This window comes from Madurella fahalii, assembly GCF_045866475.1.
Source record: "Madurella fahalii IFM 68171 DNA, scaffold_1, whole genome shotgun sequence".
Lineage (NCBI taxonomy): Eukaryota > Fungi > Ascomycota > Sordariomycetes > Sordariales > Madurella > Madurella fahalii.
In genome coordinates this window covers 1642154-1663268 of record NW_027263971.1, presented here as the reverse complement: position 1 = coordinate 1663268, position 21115 = coordinate 1642154, and the positions used below count along the sequence as shown (strand labels likewise).

The 21115-nt window shown below is 56.3% G+C and overlaps 6 protein-coding genes across 6 annotated transcripts; 2 read left to right on the top strand and 4 right to left on the bottom strand.

Moving 5' to 3' along the window:
- Positions 1 to 545: 545 nt before the first annotated feature.
- CYP3 (Peptidyl-prolyl cis-trans isomerase H) lies at positions 546 to 1597 on the top strand (the record flags this gene model as incomplete). Its single annotated transcript, XM_071055929.1, has 5 exons — positions 546 to 583; positions 810 to 835; positions 908 to 1053; positions 1147 to 1284; positions 1397 to 1597. The coding sequence occupies 5 exons, from the start codon at positions 546 to 548 to the stop codon at positions 1595 to 1597; spliced, it is 549 nt and encodes a 182-aa protein (XP_070912030.1).
- Positions 1598 to 2061: 464 nt separating this feature from the next.
- On the bottom strand, positions 2062 to 3318 carry MFIFM68171_00506 (Glycoside hydrolase family 61 protein; the record flags this gene model as incomplete). Its single annotated transcript, XM_071055928.1, has 1 exon — positions 2062 to 3318. One exon carries the CDS (start codon positions 3316 to 3318, stop codon positions 2062 to 2064), a length of 1257 nt encoding a protein of 418 aa, XP_070912029.1.
- A 2242-nt stretch (positions 3319 to 5560) lies between these two features.
- On the bottom strand, positions 5561 to 8826 carry MRD1_2 (Multiple RNA-binding domain-containing protein 1; the record flags this gene model as incomplete). The annotated part of the gene is made up of 3 exons (XM_071055927.1): positions 5561 to 7983; positions 8124 to 8336; positions 8403 to 8826. 3 exons carry the CDS (start codon positions 8824 to 8826, stop codon positions 5561 to 5563), a joined length of 3060 nt encoding a protein of 1019 aa, XP_070912028.1.
- A 727-nt stretch (positions 8827 to 9553) lies between these two features.
- On the bottom strand, positions 9554 to 12285 carry MRD1_1 (Multiple RNA-binding domain-containing protein 1; the record flags this gene model as incomplete). The annotated part of the gene is made up of 3 exons (XM_071055926.1): positions 9554 to 11026; positions 11231 to 11998; positions 12055 to 12285. The coding sequence occupies 3 exons, from the start codon at positions 12283 to 12285 to the stop codon at positions 9554 to 9556; spliced, it is 2472 nt and encodes an 823-aa protein (XP_070912027.1).
- An 878-nt stretch (positions 12286 to 13163) lies between these two features.
- Positions 13164 to 13892, top strand: DYN2 (Dynein light chain; the record flags this gene model as incomplete). The annotated part of the gene is made up of 7 exons (XM_071055925.1): positions 13164 to 13227; positions 13295 to 13317; positions 13397 to 13430; positions 13507 to 13541; positions 13604 to 13630; positions 13693 to 13762; positions 13828 to 13892. 7 exons carry the CDS (start codon positions 13164 to 13166, stop codon positions 13890 to 13892), a joined length of 318 nt encoding a protein of 105 aa, XP_070912026.1.
- A 1176-nt stretch (positions 13893 to 15068) lies between these two features.
- Positions 15069 to 17560, bottom strand: MFIFM68171_00502 (RNA polymerase II elongation factor ELL N-terminal domain-containing protein; the record flags this gene model as incomplete). The annotated part of the gene is made up of 3 exons (XM_071055924.1): positions 15069 to 16785; positions 16840 to 17207; positions 17393 to 17560. 3 exons carry the CDS (start codon positions 17558 to 17560, stop codon positions 15069 to 15071), a joined length of 2253 nt encoding a protein of 750 aa, XP_070912025.1.
- Between the last annotated feature and the right edge of the window lie 3555 nt (positions 17561 to 21115).

Here is a 21115-nt window from a genome sequence, read left to right as displayed (position 1 = left end):
CAAAGTCCGCCTTCTCGAGTTGCCAGTCCAGTGACTGAAGCCGCAACTTGACCTTATTAAAAACTAATACTGATTAGCATCCAGGGACAAAGGAAGCTTGTTAGGTGGCGATACGTGATTCCCGGAATATTCATTTGACAGCCATGCAACAGTGAGCTCGGGTTCGGTGTGGTCTTCGGGTTAGGCCCCGGCTTCAACGTCGAGGAGACGACTGTCCAGTAGTTACAGAATGTGCCGAGTCGCCATCGCTTTGTACTAACTAATGATGTAGAGCCAGAGTTTACTGGCCGCATCCCGCCTCTTGTTTGTGCTGACTTCGACTTTGTCCCCGGGAGCGTGCCCAATAAAGGGGTTCTTGGTGGTTGACATGCCAACCGTTCGCCACCTGTCATTGAATACCACCACCTGTCAGTCTTCCCGACGGGTTACAGTGCCGCCAACCACATTCCTCTTCCGCACCCAAATCCACTAACAACCTTCACAAGCAACGAACGAGAAGAAGCCAAATTCAAGTCCCCAGCATCAGCCATTACCGATTTGCAAGAATGGCGCCCACAGTACTCCCTGAGTCGGGCAACCCGCTGTGAGTTTCTCATCTCTCTCTTTTTCTGTCACCGAGGTGTTCCGACTTTATTACCCCCATCCTCAACCCTCGCCTCACACAGGCTTACACCCTGCCAAGTGCGTCGCTATTCAGGACAGACCGGCAATGTAGCTCATTAGCCTTCATATTTCTGTCTTTTGACATCTCCGACGCTTTATTGTATTATTTAGCAAGCTACGTAAATGCTGATCGAACCATCACCTAGTGTTTTCTTTGATATAACACTTGGAGGTATGTACGATCTCTGATATACCCATGGCCATCCCGGGAGTCTGACTGCCCCTGGTTCACCACTCACGCTAGGCGAACCCCTCGGCCGCATCACATTTGAGCTCTTCAAAGATGTGGTCCCCCGTACAGCCGAGAACTTCCGTCAGTTCTGCACGGGCGAGACCAAGAACAACCTGGGCCGTCCGCAGGGCTACAAGGGCTCCAAGTTCCACCGCATCGTGTGTTGCTCTTGCTCTCTCTCTCTCTCTCTCTCTCTCACAAGACTCTTGAACAGGGCTGACATTTTTTATTCTTTTTCTTCCCTTTTCCAGATTCCCAACTTCATGTGCCAAGGCGGCGACTTCCTCAACGGCGACGGCACCGGGTCGACGTGCATCTACGGCACCAAGTCGTTTGCCGACGAGAATTTTACGCTGAAGCATGATCAGCCGGGATTGCTGTCCATGGCCGTAAGTGACCCATTTTTATTTTGTTTTATTTTATCTTCTTCCCTTGTTTTCTTCCTGTCCTTTTCCTAGAAAAGCAGACTAACGACGTAACCAACAATAAAAAAAAAAACAGAACGCAGGGCCTAACACCAATGGCTCTCAGTTCTTTATCACGACGGTGCCGACGCCGTTTCTGGACGGCAAGCACGTCGTGTTCGGCAAGGTGGTGGACGGCATGGACATTGTCAAGAAGATGGAGCACACAAAGACTGGCTACCGGGGCAAGGACGTGCCGAACTTGGATGTGGTCATTGCGCAGTGCGGTGAGATGTAAAAGGGACAGAGCTGGACGGCGGAACGGCAGCGGCGCTCGACATTTCAGCTACAGTGATTTGATATCAAAGACCGGGGAAGTGTTTCACGCTGCTTGCTGCGAGCATGTTACTTCTTTGACTAAATTTAGGCAGAAGCAAGAAATTGTCAAGTCATTAGAAAGTGGCCAACTACCTTTGAAGCAACGGCTATCGAGCCGCAAACAAAGAATGGAAATGTCGGCGCGGAGCCCATGCTAATCTAAGATGAATGAAAGATAAGAACGAATGCGCCTCCAATAAACCAAAAAAAACTTGCGCGGGTATATCGTGCATCCTAAAACCCCACTCATAAGTGTACCACGTAGTATGCACCGGCCAACCCCAACTCTAGATCCCTCCCTTTGTTTTATGTCCGCCCGAGAAATACATAGTCTGCCCCCTAAAACGCCGGCCCAATGATGGATGGATGGATGTAGCGAAATTGTTATGCTGCTAATTTGGTTCGGTGGCGCCGGACACGAGATTCCCTAGGCAGGAACTGCGTGACTGTCGGCAGCGGGGGTGTAGTTGGCTCGGCGGCGGTCGAACTTGGCTCGGCGGTCACAACAACGGTGACGGTGCTCTCCGGTACCGTGACCGTGACCGTCAGTACGCCGTCACCCTGCTCCGAGCCGTTTCCGGCTGAGGTCGTCGAAGTTGGGGCGGGCTCTGGGGTAGTACTGGTGGAGAGCGTCGGGGCGGCGGTTGGAGCGGGTCGACGACCCTCGCCTTGTCCTTTCAAGATGGAATGCGGGAGAGGGAATGGCAACTTGTTCTTGAGCCCAATCAGGCCGCGCAGGGGGATGTTGGTCGCGTCTGCGGTGGCTTCCGATACGCCGGATCCGGCCTGGGGAACCTCGACCTGGAACTGGGTGCTCATCTGCGCCGCGATGCCCATTGCCGAGACGTCCTGCGCCTCGGGAGCGCTCTTGAGGCTCGGTTCTTGGCAGGTTTGCCCCTTGACATCGCCGAGGCTCTCGTCGCAGGGGTCGACAACCTCAAAGTCGACAACGCCTGTGTAAATCTCGGGAATTGTCACGTAGGGCTGGCCCGAATCCGACGAGTTAGCGTGGTAGCTTGCCGGAGGCACCGCGACGCCCGGTTCGCTCATGTCCGGCCAGTCCCAGACCCAGATGACGGAGAGAATCTGGCCAACAGCGGCATCGGTGGGGATCTGAACATCGGACTGGCAAATCAGGGAATCCGCCTTGGTGATGAACTTGCTGCGGTATGTCGAGATGCCCTCGTCGTCGCCGACGTCGGGAACCGGCTCATGGCATTGACCGTCGTCATAGTTTCTTGTTGCCAGGAGCCTGCCCTTCCCATCGCCGCCGGTGCCATCAGCGGTCCACTTCAAATGAACGTCGACAAGATTGGTGTTGGAGAGATCGTTTTCGGTCGTGGCGTAGAGGTAGACGGTGCCGCGGTTGATGGGCTTGAGGGGGTTGCTGACATCGGGCCGCGTGACGTGGCCGTTCTCGGTGTACAGGATTGCGACGAAGTCACCGGGGGCCACCTTCAGCATGGGGAACTGCTCGCTGTAGCTCGAGCCGCTCAGCTGGCGCTGGCTAGGCTTCACGAGCTTGTCGTCCGGGAGAATTATCTTGCCGCCAGGCCTGCCGTTTGGCGGTATCAACCAGTCCTCCTGCGGCCCCTGGCCTCTCTCGAAATGAGCTCTGTCGAAGCCCGGCTCCCCGATCATGGCACCATTTGGCGCCAGGCGTCTTGTCTGCTCCGGCCAAGAGTGGGCCGTCGCGGTGGCCCAAAGGGCGGCGAGGGCGAGAACCAGTCTCATGCGTGAGGGTGACGGAGAAAGTGTGGTAGGCGTCGTAGGTGTTGTAGGCGTTGTAGGCGTTGTAGGCGTTGTAGGTATCCTTGGAAGAATGTCAAAGGTGCCTGTTGTGGGTTGAGTGTTGGGTAAGTGTGTAATGGAGGTTTGGAATCGATGTAGATGTTTTTGCGGGTGATGACTTTTTTGTTGCTGGCAAACTGGGGAAGGATATCTTTAACGTCCAGCGCAAACCTTGGGCCAGCCTGCGAGAACAATGTAGCGGTCAAAACCGCCGTGTCCTTGAATGGAAAAGAAGAGGTGAATGCGGGCCGGAGTGGTTGGCTATTGTGTCATTGTGGGCATTGGCTGTGAATAGGCCATCAAAGGACCAAGAAGGCAGAACAATGGGCTTGTTCAGATGTGTGTCTCCCCCAGCGGTTGGGGGGTCAAGAGGGAAAAGTTGACTCAAGAACCAGTGGCTTCTCGCCACTACTCTCATACGGCCAGGCAGCTAGCTTTGCTCGACCTTTGACAACGCAGTCACGATGGAGAAAGGCCGGGACAATGACGATCAAAATGGTGGTCGGTGGTGGTCGGTGACACTTGTAAGGTGGGAAAGAGGCATTGGTGTCCGGACGGCGGGTGGGGGGCGGGAAGAGAGAGGGAAAGAGCGTAATGTGTGTCACGGGGGTCGTAACATGGTTTATTGCCGGCAACGCAAAGGCCGGAAGAACAAAACAACGACTGACTATCCATCTTCTGGTTCTCCGGGTCCAGGTCCGGGACACCCAGGACATGGGACGAGTAAAAGCCCAGGTCGACAGCAAAGTTGCAGGACCATCATCGCGCCGGGCGAGGCAGGGGGTCCTGACCAAGAGCAGAGACGACAAGCCGCGGGCTCGATGCAACTGAGACTCGAGTCTGCTGGAGAAAGGTTTTCGAGACGAGCAACCAGCGGCCAGCAGCCAGCGGCGACAGGCGCTTCCTGTGCTGTTGAAGGTGGTGGACCGCGGTGGAGACCATCGCACCTGGATCTGGATGTTTCATGGATAAATTTGGTATCTGGCAGGTAGCCCCGCTGCACTGGTTGGGTGGTGGGCGACTTTCCCCAGATCTGTGCGACGGAGCCAGGGAGCGAGAGAAACGGGACGGCGAGTGGACGGGGCCGCAGGGGCCGCAGGGGCCATCTCCGGTAGAGACGATCCCATCCACTCGTGCCGTGCACTTGCGGCGAAGCTCAGATTGGCGAGGTTCCATGGGCGGGCCAGGGGCGGGCCCGCGCGGTTGCATTCTCCCGGGCCAAGCTGCGAGCGATTCGCTGCAAGTGCACCCAACATGCGGCAGCCCATTTACACACATTTTGGAGGTGGAAAGAGACCCAGTCATTGCCGCCTACCACCAGCGCCCCGTCAACCCGGTCGCATCGCATGCTCGCCGTGCTTGACTCTTGTGCGTATATCTGTGTTTGTGTGTGTTTGTGTGTGTGTCTGTACTGGAGCCCAGCGCGGCCCCTTGGCGTTGCTGGCGATTATTTAGTGTATGTAGGCCCCGCTTCCGCACTGTTTGGTCCATGATCGCATCAAGGATCACTTATCCCTGTCTCATCCGATGCTCATCATTCAACCCCTGCCTGCCGCGCACATCAAGCGCCGGCATCCACCCGGCTTGATGTTCGCTGCTAGGGCCTGCACTATTTCACCCGCCGCGTCCCCAACCCCTCCTGCCACTTCCTCTCCATCTTGTGCTACGTCCTCATTTTGCTCACTGACCCTCCGGCACATATGGCGTTTCAACCAAGCTCGACGGCCACCCTCTACTCACAATACCTCTCTGACAGGAGACAAAACACGTGCTACCTGCCAGGTAATGTTGTGTCTCTATCTGGCAACCAGACACGCGGTATATAGCCCCCTGCCTGTCACCGGCGCCAGCGCCCTGAAGGGACTGACTCATGACACACTTGAGCACGGTTGCTACCGATGGGAGTAAGACAGGTAATATTAGCCTTGGACAAGAATCATTTCTGATGATTACGTACTACGGCAGCCGACCATCTTCTCCAGGACGACGATGGCAATGGCAAGGCGGTGGCGATTGCGAGAGAGCAAAGAGAAACAAGGAACCAACCCACATAGAAACACCCCGTTACTGCCAGCACTTTTGTGAATGCGAATTATTCCGACCGACGACGGCAATAATCCCTTTCTCCATCGCTATCATCCAAACTGTCCGAGCGGCTTCGCTTGAGACACTTTGGCGGGTTCTGGGACATCCCACTGAGCAACGACGCCGTCGCCGCAATCCGTATGTCTTCCTGATCCCCATGAATGCTGCCAAGACCACTAGCAACCGGTTGGGGAGACGGCGAGTGCCCCGTCTCTGGCAGCGCTGTTATCTCTTCCCAATCCTGAGAGACGTCCGATTCGCCCGTTGCTGAACCCCCTTGCAAGTGAAGCCAGTCCTGGCTTCCGTCCTGTGTGCCCGCCAGGCTCTGGCTACCGGCCCGCGATGCCACCGTCTCACAAGGCGTGGTTGCAGAGGTCGCCGGAGCCCAAATATCGTGCTCATCCCCACCGGCGCCATTGGATGCCCACGGGTGATGCTGCCGCTGTTGCCGTTGCTGCCTCTGCTGCCGTTGCTGTCGCTTTTGTTGGCTGCGGTGCTGGGCGATGTCCAAGTTGACTCTTGGCTGTTCGCCGCTGCTGCCGCGCTCCAAACCAAGTTGCGATTGAGGCCGTGTCCAAATGCCAGTGCCGCTGTGACCGTGAGCGTTGTGCGTCCCGGGGTATGCTGATGGCCAGGCGGCAGCTGATCCCACGCTGTTGCTGACGCCCTGGCTATCCCAGCTGGGAATGCTGTCCTGCGTCGCGCCGTACGTGGTGCCTATGTGGCTAAGGAACGGATCGGTCACGGCCGCGAGGCCGCCACCAAGGTTCTGTGAGCAGGTGTCCATACCAGCCGTCGTCGCCGCCACGTGGTTCGCCATGTAGCTCGGTAAGAGGTCCGCGTTGCTAGAAGTGGCGTCGAAGCCTTGCGCAAATGAATTGGACAGCGAGGCGGTCGGCGGCGGCGTAGCTAGGCCGCCGTGACTTCCGAGACTATCGAGCAAGCCGTATCCTGCCTGGACTGCCGTCGCCTGGGACGCTGTCGTGTGGGCCATGAGGTGAGCATTGTAGGCAGCCTGCGCGGCGGAGCTGCCAAGCGAGCCCAGCCCGCCGGCATCGTCCCATGCGGGCGAGAAGTTCTCGCTCATGCTTGCGTTCAGGTGTTGCTGGTAGGTTGGGCTGGGCGACATGACAACATCACGGGAGATCGGCAGCGTGCATGAGGCGAGACTAACGGGGTCCTCCCCGTACCCATCACTCGAGGCCCTTGTCCCACTCACGATGGCATGCTGCTGATGTATTTCGCTCGTCGGGTCGAGGATCGTCAGGAAGCGCCAGTCTGTCCTCCCACCCTGGGCTGTGACAAGTTTGCCGTCCTCCACCCTGTGGATCGTCTTGAAGGTCCAGAGAATTAGCGCACGGCGCGTCCACCGCTGGTTCCGCTCGTGAGGCGAACCGGGTGGGCACGACAGGATCTCCTGCATCATGGCAATCTTTGGCACCAAGTCCATCTGGGTGGGCTGCCTGTTGCGGCGGCGGGCCACAGGTTCATCCCCGTGCTCCTCGCCTTTCCTGGGAATGGGTTCCCTCCCCTTGTCATGTCTCTTGCCGTCGCTGAACGGATGGGCTGGATACTCGGCGCAGTTGGTCAAGGTGAGTGCCCAAACGTCGGCCGGGAATGGGACAGCGACCCAATCCCTGCGGCAGCGCTGCGAGATGCATTCGCACTGGCTACGGCCGTCGCGCGGGCCATCGCATCCGGGCCGGTGCTGGTACTGTATGGCGATCTCGGCAGAGGTCTCATAGAGAAGCTCAGGGGCCGCGTCGTCGTGCGAATAGCTGAGCTCGGTCGGTCTCGCCAGACGCGTGTGCACCTTCCAGCGATGGTTGAGCAGGCGCGGTTGTTCGATGCTGATCTCGACCCACGAGTTGAGCTCTGACTGGGTTGGGAACCGGCGCTTCTCCTTCAGTTCGAGGGTGACTTGCATGTGTAAGATGTCGTAACTCGCGTCCGTCGTCGTAGATGTTATGGCCTTTAGTTTCTGGTGCAGTTCCGGGAAGGCCGACTCCCATTTCCTGCTCAACCTGCTGACGCTGCTAGATTCGACCTGGTGCATCTCCTTGGTGAACTCGTGGAGCAGCGCGCCGTTGAAGATTTGCTGCTCTTCTTTGGCCCATGTCTCGCGCTCCAGGTTGCGGACAAGGTGCGGATACTCACTCTCGGCAAGCTTGTCGCCCGTCGCCGGGAGAAAGCCGGTCCCGTCTTCGTCAACGACCACATCGTGGTGCGATACGAAAATCCAACAGCGCTTCGGCCGGACCACCACCTGCTCGTTCAATGCGAGGATCTGTGCAAAGTATTCGTAGTTTGGCTGCTCGACAGGGAGCCGGCCCTCTGATAAGGCAATCAAGATGGGGTTGCTCTTGAGCGATACTGTCTCGACGTCATCCTCATCCCCATCTTCTTGCCGTTGGCCAAAGAAGAAGTGGACTGCAGGGATGAGGTAAGGGGCGTTTGTTAGCCGTTGGTCGTCTTCGAAATCTGCAAGGCCGAGCATGGCGCGAAACGCCACAGACAAGGGACCGACGAGCGCCTGCAGGGCGCCAGGGATGTGCAGATTCAAAACTTACAGCACCGATGATTCGAAAAGAAGTTCTTGAGCACCTGGATATGGCTCGATACCTTCTTCCGGTGTATACTCCTGTCCGTCTCGGGTTCCATGCCCGGAGGCAGCGTCTGGCAGTAGGCGATCCAGAGATATTCTCCAATCAGCATGTTCCGCCCGTACTGTGTTTGCTTCATGTTGTATTTCTTGCGCCTCATCTGAGGGATGAGCAGGAGGGCTGCCCAATGTCAGCCATACACAACCCGTGATTGGGGCGCAGAGCTTTTGCGAAAGGGATCATTACCGTCAATGAAGTGCCCTTCCAATACCTCGGGCCATTTCTGGTCTGGCTTGTCTGCCTGCTTCTTCCGATAATTCTGGAAGGACTGTGGGAGAAGGGGCATGAGCGGGTTGGCGCCCTGCGGGGGCCCCCTGCCGTGCACACCGGGTTCGTGTCGTCGCTGGGATTTCGTACATGGCAGTGTGCCATATTCGGGGGTGAAGGACTGTGTCCGCAAGACAGGTGGCGTGGGTATTGAAGGTGGTATCGATGAGAGGGTATCTAGGTGCCGGGCAAACCAAGCCATGTGAGGGTACTGAGCATTACCGGTTGACTCGTGGAGAGGTTTCCTCGACGCCGAGACTTCATGGCAACCCTCAAATCCGTGGTCCGGCGATGGCGGGTAGCATTGCGACGGAAGGATTGGAAGTCTGACTGGCAGTTCCATTGCCGGAGATAATGGACATCAGAGCATGAGAATGCTTCGGGTGGCAAATAGCTACTCAGGAACGTTGACGGAGGAGCAAGAACAAAAGAGGAATTCCCGAGTGGAATGATCCCCCGTCAAGGTGCGAGCCAGAGAACGATATAAAATACACTCGGGGGTGCAGAAGATACAGGTACGCAGGAAGGGGGAAAGGGAGTCGGACAATGGTTATAATAGGATGTCGCCTCTCGATCACGCCCTAGGGACACGCTCAGCCGTGACCATCCCCGTGTAGTATTGGTGCACACATTACTCAGGGTGATAGCACGTCAGTGCCAAACAAGGCACGTTTGGATCAACCGCTCAGGACGCACCCAACATGGCGCCGACTGGAACGCAAGGGCACCCAAACTGTAGGGACGGCCGCCACGAAAAACCTGCACAACCTTGTCGGGTTGGTGGCAGGAACTCGGGTGGGAAGGACGCTTTCAGACCCGAGCGAGCGAACCATCTCAGGTATGCGAACAAGATTAGCCCCAAGCAGGAACCGATCCGACGCAATGGGGAAGGCGTGTGAGGCAGTCTCAAACAATCTTCGGGAGGAAATGTGGCGCATCACAAAGAGGTTGGCAGGGGTGGGCAACATCAATCCTCCTTTGCAAGGGAGTGATGGGGTGGCCGAAACAATTCTTCCTGCCTCGTCCAATCTAAGACCCAGAGACAGATCAATTCTTGATAATAATTATTGTCAAGGTTCATCATCTTCATCATTTCCGATATTAACCTTCGTCCTCCCTCCTCCGGTAAGCTGCTGCAGGGCGACCCTGTTCACCTGGCCCCGTATCTTCTTCTCCATGGCCTTGATCTGCTCCTCTGGATCCACCTCGTCGGCTTCTGCAAAGTCGAGCACTAGTCGTCGTCCAAGAAGGTGAGTGTCCTTCAGCGCAGTGAGCGCATTAAGCGCCTCTTTTGCTGTCGAGAACTCGGCAAAGGCAAAACCCCGTGACGAGTGGTTGAACTTCTTGGGGAGGCGAAGTGCAACCAGTTTACCGTACGTGCTGAATAGTTCGCGCACATCCCGTTTGGACGCCTCGAACGGAAGATTCTTAATGACAATCTTTGTTCGTTGCGCGGCCGCTTTCTTGGCGAGATCCTCGCGCCTACGCTCCTCAGCGGCATCGTGGCCCCTGTGGGATGCCTTGACGATAAGCTTGTAGCCATCAAGAACATGGCCATCCATGACCTTGAGAGCTGCTTGTGCCTGTTCTCTGGTCTTGAAGGCACAGAAGCCGAATCCCATGCTGAGCAGCTGGCCTGGCCTCTTAGGGTCCGTCTTGGTCTTGACCTTTGCGCTCACAAAGCCGTCAAGGGGCTTGAAAGCGTTAGTCAAGCCCTCGGTGGTGGTGGAGAAGTTGAGGTTGCGGACGAATAGAGAAGCCGACTCGAGCTGATCTTCGCCGTCATCGCGTTCCAGTAGTTCGGCAACGGACGGCTTTTGGAGGCCTGCCGGACGCTCCTCCGCCGGTGCCACGTGGTCTACGAAGAGGCCTTTCGGGCCTTTCTCGAGGAACAGAACTGAGTCCTTGAACCGCGAGTAGGCCTTCTTGGCGAACGCCGCCCGGCAGCTCGCTGGCTGAGCAAACTGTACAATGGCGATGGTGCCGCTTGGAGGCATTAGCACCCTCAGCACCGTGCCATGCTCCTCGAAGAGGCTTCTGAGTTCTTCGATTGACGTGTTCCGAATGTTCTTGACGAGTATAGAAGTATCACCTCGCTGCTGAGACTTGAAGGCCTCAATGTCCACTCCATGAGAGGCAAAATAGGACTTGGCTTCCTGGATAACGGTGGTCTCGGCCACGGCCTGTTTCACAGCTGCGGACGCGTCCGTGGGGTCCAAGAGTTCGTGTTTGGACACACCTAAGCGTTCTGCTACGGCTGCGTTCACTGCATCCTGGCTCATGAACAGCGAATTCCAGTTGAATGTGCTGGATGCCGCCTCGGCCTTTTTTTTGAGGAGCTGCTGCTTTTTGAGCGGCAGCTTGGAGATTGCAAATTCGTCGAGCTTGTTCTCCCTTTTGGCGGCGGCCGGAAGGATGTGTATTATCCGACCTTGGAAGGTTGAGCCATCTGTCTGGAATGCGGCAACCGCTGCCGCAGGTTGCTCATATCGAATCATGGCGAAGCCCTTGCTTTTACCCCGGTTATCCAGCGGGAGATTGACCTGTGACACAGTTAGCGAGAGCCCAGTGTCAGTTGGTCGAAACAAAGATGGAGATAATCGGCCCTTTTGTTCAGAGTCTCGAAGCATCTACTAAAATACTGAGCCCAGGTTTTCATCATATGCCAATGGCATAAGCTGTCCCTATCAAGGGGTTCATCATTGCAAGGCAAGGGTTTTCAAAAGAGAGGATCAACTTGTGCTTGCCTCTTCAAGGTTGCCAAACTTGCCAAAGTGTTCTCTGATGTCGTCTTCCGTGACAGTATAACTCAGGTTGCGCAAAAAGAGCCTCGAGGTCTTCTCGACCAGCTTGGCAGCGTCTTTAGGGCCCACCTCTCCGCCAGCCGCCCCATTGAGCCCATCGGCATTGGCAGCAGGGCCGCCGTGCGGCTGTTCCTGCACCTCGGACGCAGGTACCACATCAGGCACAGATGGCGCAGGCCGTGTGAGAAACTCGGGATCATCGGGATCCACAAGGTCGAGCAGACGACTCGTCCTGGAGCGAAGCCAGTCGTCATCTGTGGCATCTGCGGGTACCTGCGACGCTTCCGTTGCGGGCTCATCCGGCGGGCCGGGTAGAGGAGGTTCGCCGTCTGCTACGGGGGCAGCGAATGACTCAGCACGAGCAAGGATTGCTTGGATGGGCGTCTTTAATGGCCGAGTCGGGATGTCCTCGTACTCGTCGTCGCTCTCGCCGGCCTCTAATACGGCAGAGGGCAATGCGGGCGTCAAATCCAACTGAAAGCTGCCACCGGGCGCTTCTTCGTCCCTTGACTTCTTGGTTGGATGGCCCATAACCTCAAGGTACTCTTGCAGCTTGGGGTCAGCCTCATCAGGCACCTGCCGCTTCCTCTTCTTTGGATTTGCATCCTCCGTTGGATCTACGCCGGGAACGCTAGGCTTGGGGAGGGAGAGCTTGATAGAATCACGGCCCGCGGCATCCTTTGCAGCCGGTCTCGAAGCCGAGTCTGCAATCTTACATGTATGATTAGTAGCAGCTCCATGGGAGGGAGGCGGAAAGGCGCCCTTACCGGTTTCGCCAGGTCGACCGCGACCCGCGACATGCGAATAAAGGACTTGTTGAAGTACTTGACCGCTCTCGCGGCGTCTTCATGCGACCTGTAACCAACAAAACCGATGCGTCGATGGGGGATGAGCTTGACATCGGTGACCTCGCGTCCCTCCGCCGAGAAGTGTTTGCGAAACTCGGCCTCGGAGATGGTCGGCGGGAGGTTCTTGACGAAAATCCTTGACGACTCCATGTTGTTGGCTGTTGTTGCTTCTCTGCTTCTTGCCTGCCACTGGCAGAGTATGAAGCCAAGGCTACCGCAGTGTCATTCCGCCGTTGATGTGTTTGTTGTTTCTTCGTTCGGGAAGACAATGGTTCGTGCTCTTCTTTCGTTGTTTCTGTTCTTTCCCTTTTTTTTTTTTTTTTTTCCCCCTAGCAATGGCCTCTCCAGAAATTTCAAGGCCCCCCCACACAGGGTTGTTATCTTATCACAGCTCCCCACTGAGATCCCACTGCTGGCATTGTAAGCGATCGAAGTTTATATACATCAAAACTCGCAGGGTTATACGAGGACGACAAGGTACTGATACATTTCCCGCTGGTGTCTGGTGAGTCCCCTGTCAACGTATCTTCCCGGCTTCCCCGCGAACCAACGTATCAGGAAAAGCAAAACTGCGGCTGCCAATGATTTTGGGTTACTGCGCTTGTGTGGTTCCCTGGGCCGCTTGGTCCTCTTAAAAAGATTCCTAGTCAATCCAAACAACAAACACACCGTTTCTCGCCCAGTTTGCTCACTCAGCCCCCCCCTGTGTTCTGCAACTCTCCTACCAAGCAACTAGCCAGACCTCCGCTCTGCATCTGCATGCACGATATTGCTAAACCGGTTGCGGGTACTAGCTAACTTGGACGTTGTTTGCGCTGTATGTTAAGCCTCAAATCCGGTCTTGCATCACAGGGAGCGTCCTCGGGCGTTGCACCGCCCTTGATGGCGTCCGTCCTTGGGGACCCGCCCATCCCCAACTGTCGCCAACATACTCTCCCGCTGTCCAAACCGGAAATGCTTTCCGCATTCCGCATTCAGTAGAGTTGTGCTAATTGCCGGCTGGCCTACTTAGCTCGACATAATCCACAATGCCGGCCGACGAACCCAAGCCTGGTAGGAGCACATCTCCGGTCGCGAGGGAGAAGCTCGAGGGTACGTCTGCCTACGTTGCCCTTATATCCCCGCTGGCCAAGAGCTAATACCTTATGTACCCTCACAGCCCAGGTCAAGAGTGCCGACATGGTATGACCCCTCCGACCGATATTCGGTAGTTCCACTTTCGGCTGCTCTGAGAGACTAACCTGCATTCTCTCCCTTCAAGACCGATGATATGCAAACAGAGGCCATCGAAGTTGGTATGTAGGCACCACAGGGCGGCCATCCCCCTTCGGAGCCGGGCTAGGGATATGTGGCTGACCCGTCATGACATAGCCCAGGAGGCGATGGCAAGGTTCAGCGTTGAGAAGGTGCGTCGCGCGCTGGCATTCGCCGGATATGATGATCTAACCAGTACTGACCCCGTGGGCAGGACATCGCCCAACACATCAAGAAGACGGTACTGCCGCCACCGGACTTGCCATCACGGACCCTAAGCAGCTAACACCACGCCCGCAACAGTTCGACGAGCGAAAAGGTCCCACCTGGCATTGCATTGTGGGCCGCAACTTTGGCAGCTTTGTGACTCACGGTATGGCGCGCTGCTCGGATATACCAAAGACCAGGTACTAACGACGGCCCGCCTTCCCCCTACAGAGACCAAGCACTTCATCTACTTTTACCTCGGCCACTGCGCCATCCTACTATTCAAGACCCAGTAGGGAAGCGGCCTCCTCCGTTTTCTCTCGCGGCTGTGAACGATCAAGAAAAAAGAACCCTTCACTTACCACAGCCTGTCGATCTCGCCTGGCTACCAGCAGGGACAGCGACAGCGACAGCGACAGCGAGCGATCACAGAAAAAGGAAACGGACGGAGGGCGGAGGATAGGCCCGCGGCGGACTACAACGACTTGGATTAGCCAAGCGGAATCAAGGACGCAACCGCCGAGAGGAAAGAGGGCAAGGAGCGCCAAGTATGAACAATGCAGATGGGGAATACCCGATGATAGACGCGGCTGCCCAGCTTTACGACAACTGGTCGCGTTGAGTTTTGTGTACGTTACATGGGGGATAGGGAGTGGGGGTGGGGGGAGAATACTAATATTGACCTCTCGATTTACGAATGATGAAATTCCAAGAAAGCCTGAGTTGCCGTATCCGGAGCCATATAACTCTCTTGACCGGTGGATCGATGGTGGCCTCCGGAAGAGGAGCGAGTACGGGTAAATGCACAATACAGCACATTGCACGGCATGTGATTCCTGATCAGAGAGCCGGGTCGCAACAGCGGCTGATGGGTCTCAACCATGGTTCTCTTTCTAGAACAACAAAACAAGGCGGATGCGGAACCGGATTTATGCTGCTGTTCGGTCAGCAGTCCCCCCGTGTCAACAGGCAGCTGAGCCGAGAACGTCGTCCACGGTGCGAGCGATTAATAGCAAGATTGCGAAATTCTTTTGTCCCATTTCACATTCCTTTCGGTTAACCGCCCCCTATCTTGTGGGTTAGGCGGGCCTCGGCCTCGCCTGCCCGCTGCCCTGGTATCGGCGAAATCCCAAGTGTGTCCGGAACTCCCCTAAAATAACAAGTTCGCTTATTTCCGGATGACGCCAAATCTGCGAGGCATTCTTCAATGACATGATGCCTGATGACCAAAACCTTTCCCAAGATGCAACCAGCCCAAGAACCTGGCGCTGTCACGCGCCTCCATGCAAGTGTGGCCCCTCCACCGGAATGGTTTCATAACAACCCTCTTCCTGAAGAATGCGGCATCGAGCTCAACCTGGCTTATCCACCGACCACACAGCGTAGCCGTCACCGCTACCCTCCCGCTTCATCCTGGCCCATCCTTCCCTCCGAACAATAACAACCCGTCCTCGGAAGTCCCCTCGAGAATTTCAGGCTTCAACTGAGGCGTAGATCTCATCCTTCATCCGCCTCAGCCGGTCGTGCATATCGAGTAGGTCAGTCACCTGCTCAGGATCCGGGTTCTCATTCGCTGCGAGCTCGTGGTGTAGCTGCTCGTAACGGGCATAGAATTGCTTGAACTTGGATGCCTTGTCGATAGTATCTTGGGATGGCCGTGGTCGCTTCGCTTTACTTCCAGATGCCGGGTCGAGTGCAGGCCGCTTCCTGCTGGTACTAATGCCGACGCTGCTGTCAGCATTACTGCTGGCACTGCTGATGATGGTGTCACGGTCATGCTCCCGCTCGCGTGCCATTACAAGCGACGACTTTCCGTGATCGAGATCCGACGCGTTCGTGGGCGGGGATGAAGCCAGAGGCGATGACTTTACGGGAGACGCGTTCCTGGCTTTGGCCAGCGAGCCGCCCGGACCTGTCGCACGACCGTTCTGGCTGGCGTCCGAGGGAGCGCGCGGCTTGACTGAACCGGGCGCTGCGGGAAGCACCTTCATCCCAGGCTTCACACGTTTGCTAAGTGGAGTGCCAGAGCTGGAGCTGTCATCGTCCTCGGAATCGCGAGGACGTTTTGCGGGCGGCTTGATCGGCTTGGCGATGACCTGGGCTCGGATTGTGTCCTTCTCTTTCTCCTTCTCCTTCTCTTTCTCCTTTTCCTTCTCCTTCCCCCTTTCCTTGGGCAGAGTCTTTGCGGCCATGGTGGGTTTCGGCTTCGGAGCGGGCGCCTCCTTCGCTTTCTCCGTCGTTTTCGGTTTGGGGGCTGCTCGTTCAGCGGGCTTCGGGGCCGGGGCGGTCAATGTTTTGGCTTTTGGCATCGACGTCGAAAGAGGTACCTCATCGTCGTCCGAGGACGAATCATACACGAACTCATCGGACAAGACCCGTCCGCCTTTTGTGCCCGGAGCTTTCGTAGTGGTCTTGGTAGGCGGGACCTTTGTCGATGTCTTTGCCGCTGGAGCCGCCTTGGACTTCTTCGAATTGGAGAGCAGCCGCTTCGCCTGGGCCTCTGATGCCGTCAACTTTTTCTTCCCCGTCGATGTCTGAGAACTAGATCTTGACATGGCTTCGCCACCCTTGGCCTTCTTCGCGGCTGAGCTTGCCGAGTCGTCCTTCTCCGAATCCCCCCCACTAGCGCTCGCAACATCAAGTGTTGGCTTGGGCTTAGCAAGCGCAGCCTGCAGCCTGCTGAGACATATTCCCTTGCCTCGCTGGGACTTGGGGAGCAGCTTTTGCCAGAGAGGGTCCGATGCGCCCAGTCTCATGCGGTCGTAGTGTCTGATGGCATTGTCAATTGCCTTTTGTCGGTCGTCCTCTCCGGTGTAGTTGTGTTCAAACACATCAAGTTCCTTCCAGTACATCTTCTTGATGACCCACTTCTGCGACTTGTCGTCAAAGTCGGCCACTTTGCTGAGCGCTGCACTGAATTCTTGTTCAGTTCCCTCATTCCATTTTGCGAAGAGTTCCTCATATGTCATGTCCTGAGCTGCTAGCTCGTGGAAGATGTGGGATCGCTGCTGCTTCGTCTTCTCGTCGGCAGAATTGCTGACCGGGGCAAGCGAGGGTGACCGGATTCCACTCAGAGCCGGACTAGGTGTCAGCGATCGAGGTGAGGCAGCCGCTTGTGCCTCAAGCAGCCTCTTGGCTGGCTTGACTTTTCCACCTTTCGAGCTGAACAGGCCGCCGACAACCACAGCACTACGATTGACGTTAGTCTCTGCTTCCTTGGCAGCCCTATTCAGAGATGCATACGAATTCTCCCTCTTATCTGCTTCCACCTTTGCATACGAGCTCTTGAGGTTCGCGATGGCGTCATCCAAAGCCTCCTGTGGGCCGAGCTCCCTGTCTGATCCAGCAGAAGACTTAGGTGGCGCAGTAGAGGGCTTGGCTGAAGCCCGGTCTGGGGCTGCCTTGAGCGTCTTCTCTCGTTTCGGTGCCGAGACCGTCTCCTTCGGTGCCCTGGGCTTAGCCTTAGGCTTGGGGACCTTGAAAATCGACATTGTCGGGTTCGGCAACTTGTCTGCGCTCGACGGCTTCTCGGAACTGGTGCGGTACAGGTCGTAGTCGGGTAAATCAGAAGACCTGGGTATCCTGACCTCGTGGTCGTCGAACAGGAATTTCTGTGGTTGCTCCGGTTAGAGAGAAATAGGAAGAGCCTTTGAAAAAGGGAAGGGGCAGCCTTGAAACTAGAACGACGGCAAAGTGAAAACAGCACATCTGTTGGGAGGGGTTATTGTTCGACTGCGCTATTGTGTAGCGCTGGTGAATAGCAGACAATGGGCTGTACAAGAGCTTCCATACGTACCGGACTGCTCCCTAGCGATAATTGAATACCCCCGCCATTCTGAACGCAGGCAATCATTTGCTCGATGTCGCTGCCGCTGAGCATGACGCCAAATGCCTGCATTGGAAGCCCGGTCATAGTCTTGGCCGAGCCGTCCAGCACGAGGCCATCGGCGCTGATGACAACCATCTTGACTGTACAACCATACACGTTACAGCTGGCTTCCTCGCGCTCCTCCCCACGCTTCCCTTGGTATCCCGTGCTCTTCCTCCCTCTCCTTATCCCTCTTTGTCTTCACTCGTTTTGTGTGGGATGCGCGATCGGTTCGGCGGGAAACAGTTAACTAAAATGTAGTCGGAGGTATTCCGCCTTGGGCGGTCTCGCCTTGTTCGGCAGCTCTCGGATGTTGAGAACTCCGGACCTGCAGTATGGGTCGTCGATGGACTGAGAATGCCAGGCTCCAACCGCTCCGTTGGAATGGGGGTCTTTACGCGGCGATTGGGAGACACTGTCTCCAAGAATGATGTAACCACAGAAACACGAGTTTGCCCAAACTCGTTTACATCTGCATCAGAGACGCCCGTAAGAGGCGTGCCGCTTGACCGTTCTCCGCCTGAGCGACTTCGTCCTTCTCGGCCCCGACCGAAACGAAGCTCAAGTGTCTGGGACCGAGAGATGGCATGTGACTATTTTCCTTTTTTTGTGTGTTCGTATTTGAAGCTCGACAGAGCAATCAATTGACGGAGCGAGCGTGTAGAGAGCGTGAGAAAGACGGGTGGGAAGTTGTAGAGAAGCAGTTCGGTCGTCGATGTTGTCGCTGACGGCACTCTGCAGTGGAGAACAGGGAACAGGGTGCACGAGGCCGGTGGCGTTTGGAAAATGAGGAGAACGAGGGACGGTCCACAGGAACACAAAGTCGTCGCCTTGGGATGGGCAAAGAGAGCAGAGCACAAGAGAAAGAAAGCAAGGCCCGAAAGAGGAGACACACAAGAAGCACTACAATGGGAGAAGAGGCACCGAGGGTGACAGCCAGAGTGAAGGAGGGCGGGCGGAGTGGAGTGGGTCGCACCATGATGTCCCCACAGGTATCTGTTGCCCTTTGGGAGATACCCACATGCCTGTGTACTTACTGTACAGTACATACAGTGCGGTACTACGGAGGTATGGGTGGGTAAGGTAGCTTGCAGCTTGGGGGCGCCTGCTAAACACAGGCACTCTACTCTGTCCCAAGGTTTGGTCCGACAGTGGATAACGCAGGGCTGGCGAGGGCCCTGACTCGTCCAGAGAGTTGGGGCCATCGAGCGGGTCGACTGGTGGCAGTACCATCAGGTACGCAACAGCACAAGGTTGCTTCTCCTGCCTCGACAGGGGACAGGGATTGCGGGTGAGCAGCAGCTTGCATGTACCCGGTAGGTACCCACCCGACGCCGCTGCGGACCCGGGCGGTCTCGGTGCGTCAGCGAATCTTCAACGCATGACGAGAAGTCCTGGTGCTCAAGGCACAATTACTACAACAGTGATGACAACAACAACAATAACAACACCGGGATTAACGGGCCCGCGTGCAACACTCGAAGTCTGAGGGGACATGTGGGCTGTGCAATTCGCACATCATTGACGTGGCTCCCAAAACGCTATTTACACACTTTCCACCCACGTTCCAGGTTTGTTGTAAGGCTTCGGGTTTGCCAGAGCCACCTTGGGCCAGGGGGTCACCGGGTTGTCAGCAACTGCACAGTGACAACGACAGTGTCGACACATGCAACCAAGACCGCTCAGCAGGAGCGGGTCTTGGGCCAGAGCAGCCTCGAAACAACGCTTCGAATGACGAACGATTTCCAACATTGTTACGCTCCATGCTGTCGATTTTTTGGCATTGTGAACTTTGAAGCGTTCCATCCGACGTTGGATTGGAAACTTGCCATGGTGGAAACCTACTGCGTAGTGTAGACCCGAGCACGACCCTTCGCGACCGCTCGACACTATCGACCCATAAGGTTTGCCCGTCCGCAACGGAAAGGCGGGCCCGGCCTCGCCCGTTTTGGATTCTTCAGGGTACGGCGCAGAACTCGCCCAAATGTCTCCAAGGCAACCCGTCTCTCTCTCTCTCTCTCTCTTTCTCGCGGCAGATCTACTGGGAAACAAGTCAATGCCCAATACACGACCGGCACGCAGCGCAGAATGAGGCCCACCGAGCAGCTTCTACTGAAGCCTCGTGCGCGACCACGCCAAAGTCGTCCTCCTAGCCTGCGACACATGTGTGTAGCGAGGGCGTACCACACACGCCAGACGGCAACCAAAGGGCCGTTCGGAGCGCGGCAAATGTGCGGCACATGACGGATGTTATTTGAGTCCAAGATGCCCGATCAATGTTTCCTTGAGACGGGCCTTCTCAGGCGCTAGGTTGCCGAACCGCCCATCTCAAAAAGAAAAGGCCCCCTTCTTGCTTAAGAGCTGCCAATTTGCCACTGGGCCAGTTACACTGATGACTAGTGCCGGATGCGCACTATCGTCGACAATGCTCCCAAGCTGCTATGGGGTGCCCAGAATCTCGTTGGGTAGCGACCTAACGCGTCCGTTAGCATTCCAGCAGCACCTAGTGGGGTAGTCACTCGCCCCATCTCACGCAATAGATGCAAAGCTACGTATGTAATTAGTCAAAAGTCCTGCTGCGGGTGAAGCAGTGTTTTGCTCCTGGTCTGGCCAGTGAAAGTTTTGCTGCAACTATTGTACCTTCAATACGGCAAAACAGTGCAGCTCAGTGCCGAGATGCCAGCCTTCTCAGCTAGCCACCCTCCTCGGCTGAGGCCATCAACAGGGCCGTTCAATGCTGGGGCTCTCCTCCTCACGGTCGCCGTTTGTGGTGCGACGCAGCAAAGCGCCCCCTGCGACACGGCGGTTTCCGGCGACACTCTGTCATGCTATTCAACGGCGCAGAACCGGAGCAAAGCAGTCATACTGAATAACTGCGCACACCATGATAGGGCAGTGCTGCGGTGACACCACATGATGTGGAGCGGGTAGGCATTTCGCAGAGCCAAACTGGCGGTGGCGGCCAAACCGAAGCATTAGTCCGCTTACTCAGTTGGCCTCTAATAAGGGCCCGACTGTGTGCTTGGGCGCAGCGAGTGAAGCCTGACAGCCTGACTTTCGTTCGTATCCCAAGGGCACGGTTCTAGAAATCAGGGCAACTTCGGGGTTGAGGCTGTCGGCTGTGGCTGGACCGTCGCAAAAGCGCTGGATGGTCTAGCGGGGGTGGGAGGTGTTTGGCCGGAGAATTCACAGACAATCCGCATGGTGTGGATAACGGCTTCTTACTGTAAGCGCTACCTTGAGAAGAGCGACGCGGTCCGATTCCTCTTCTGGGCACATTCCTGCGCTGAGCATAGACCATCCTCCCCATTCTCAGTCACCGCCGACCGCCACGGGCCTAATCTGGTAGACGCAGCATGCCGTCTCCAGAGCCTGCGGCACTCCAGACACCCCAAGGTTAGCTATGCCCAGATCAGATTCAGAAAATGTGGGTTGCCGTGTAAGAGCATGAGGGCCCCCATAGCCCAAACTCCGGAGGCAACAAAAAGTACAATGAGGATACATGATGGTACAGTACTTCCCCTCCCCTCCTACCACCCCGCCGTCACTATCACCTGGATTTGGATTCAGAGTGAGCTGGACAAGCCGAGAGTGTCCCCCACCCCCTCTTCAAGCAGCCCAGGCTTCGCTGCTTCCATTGGCGCGTTTTCC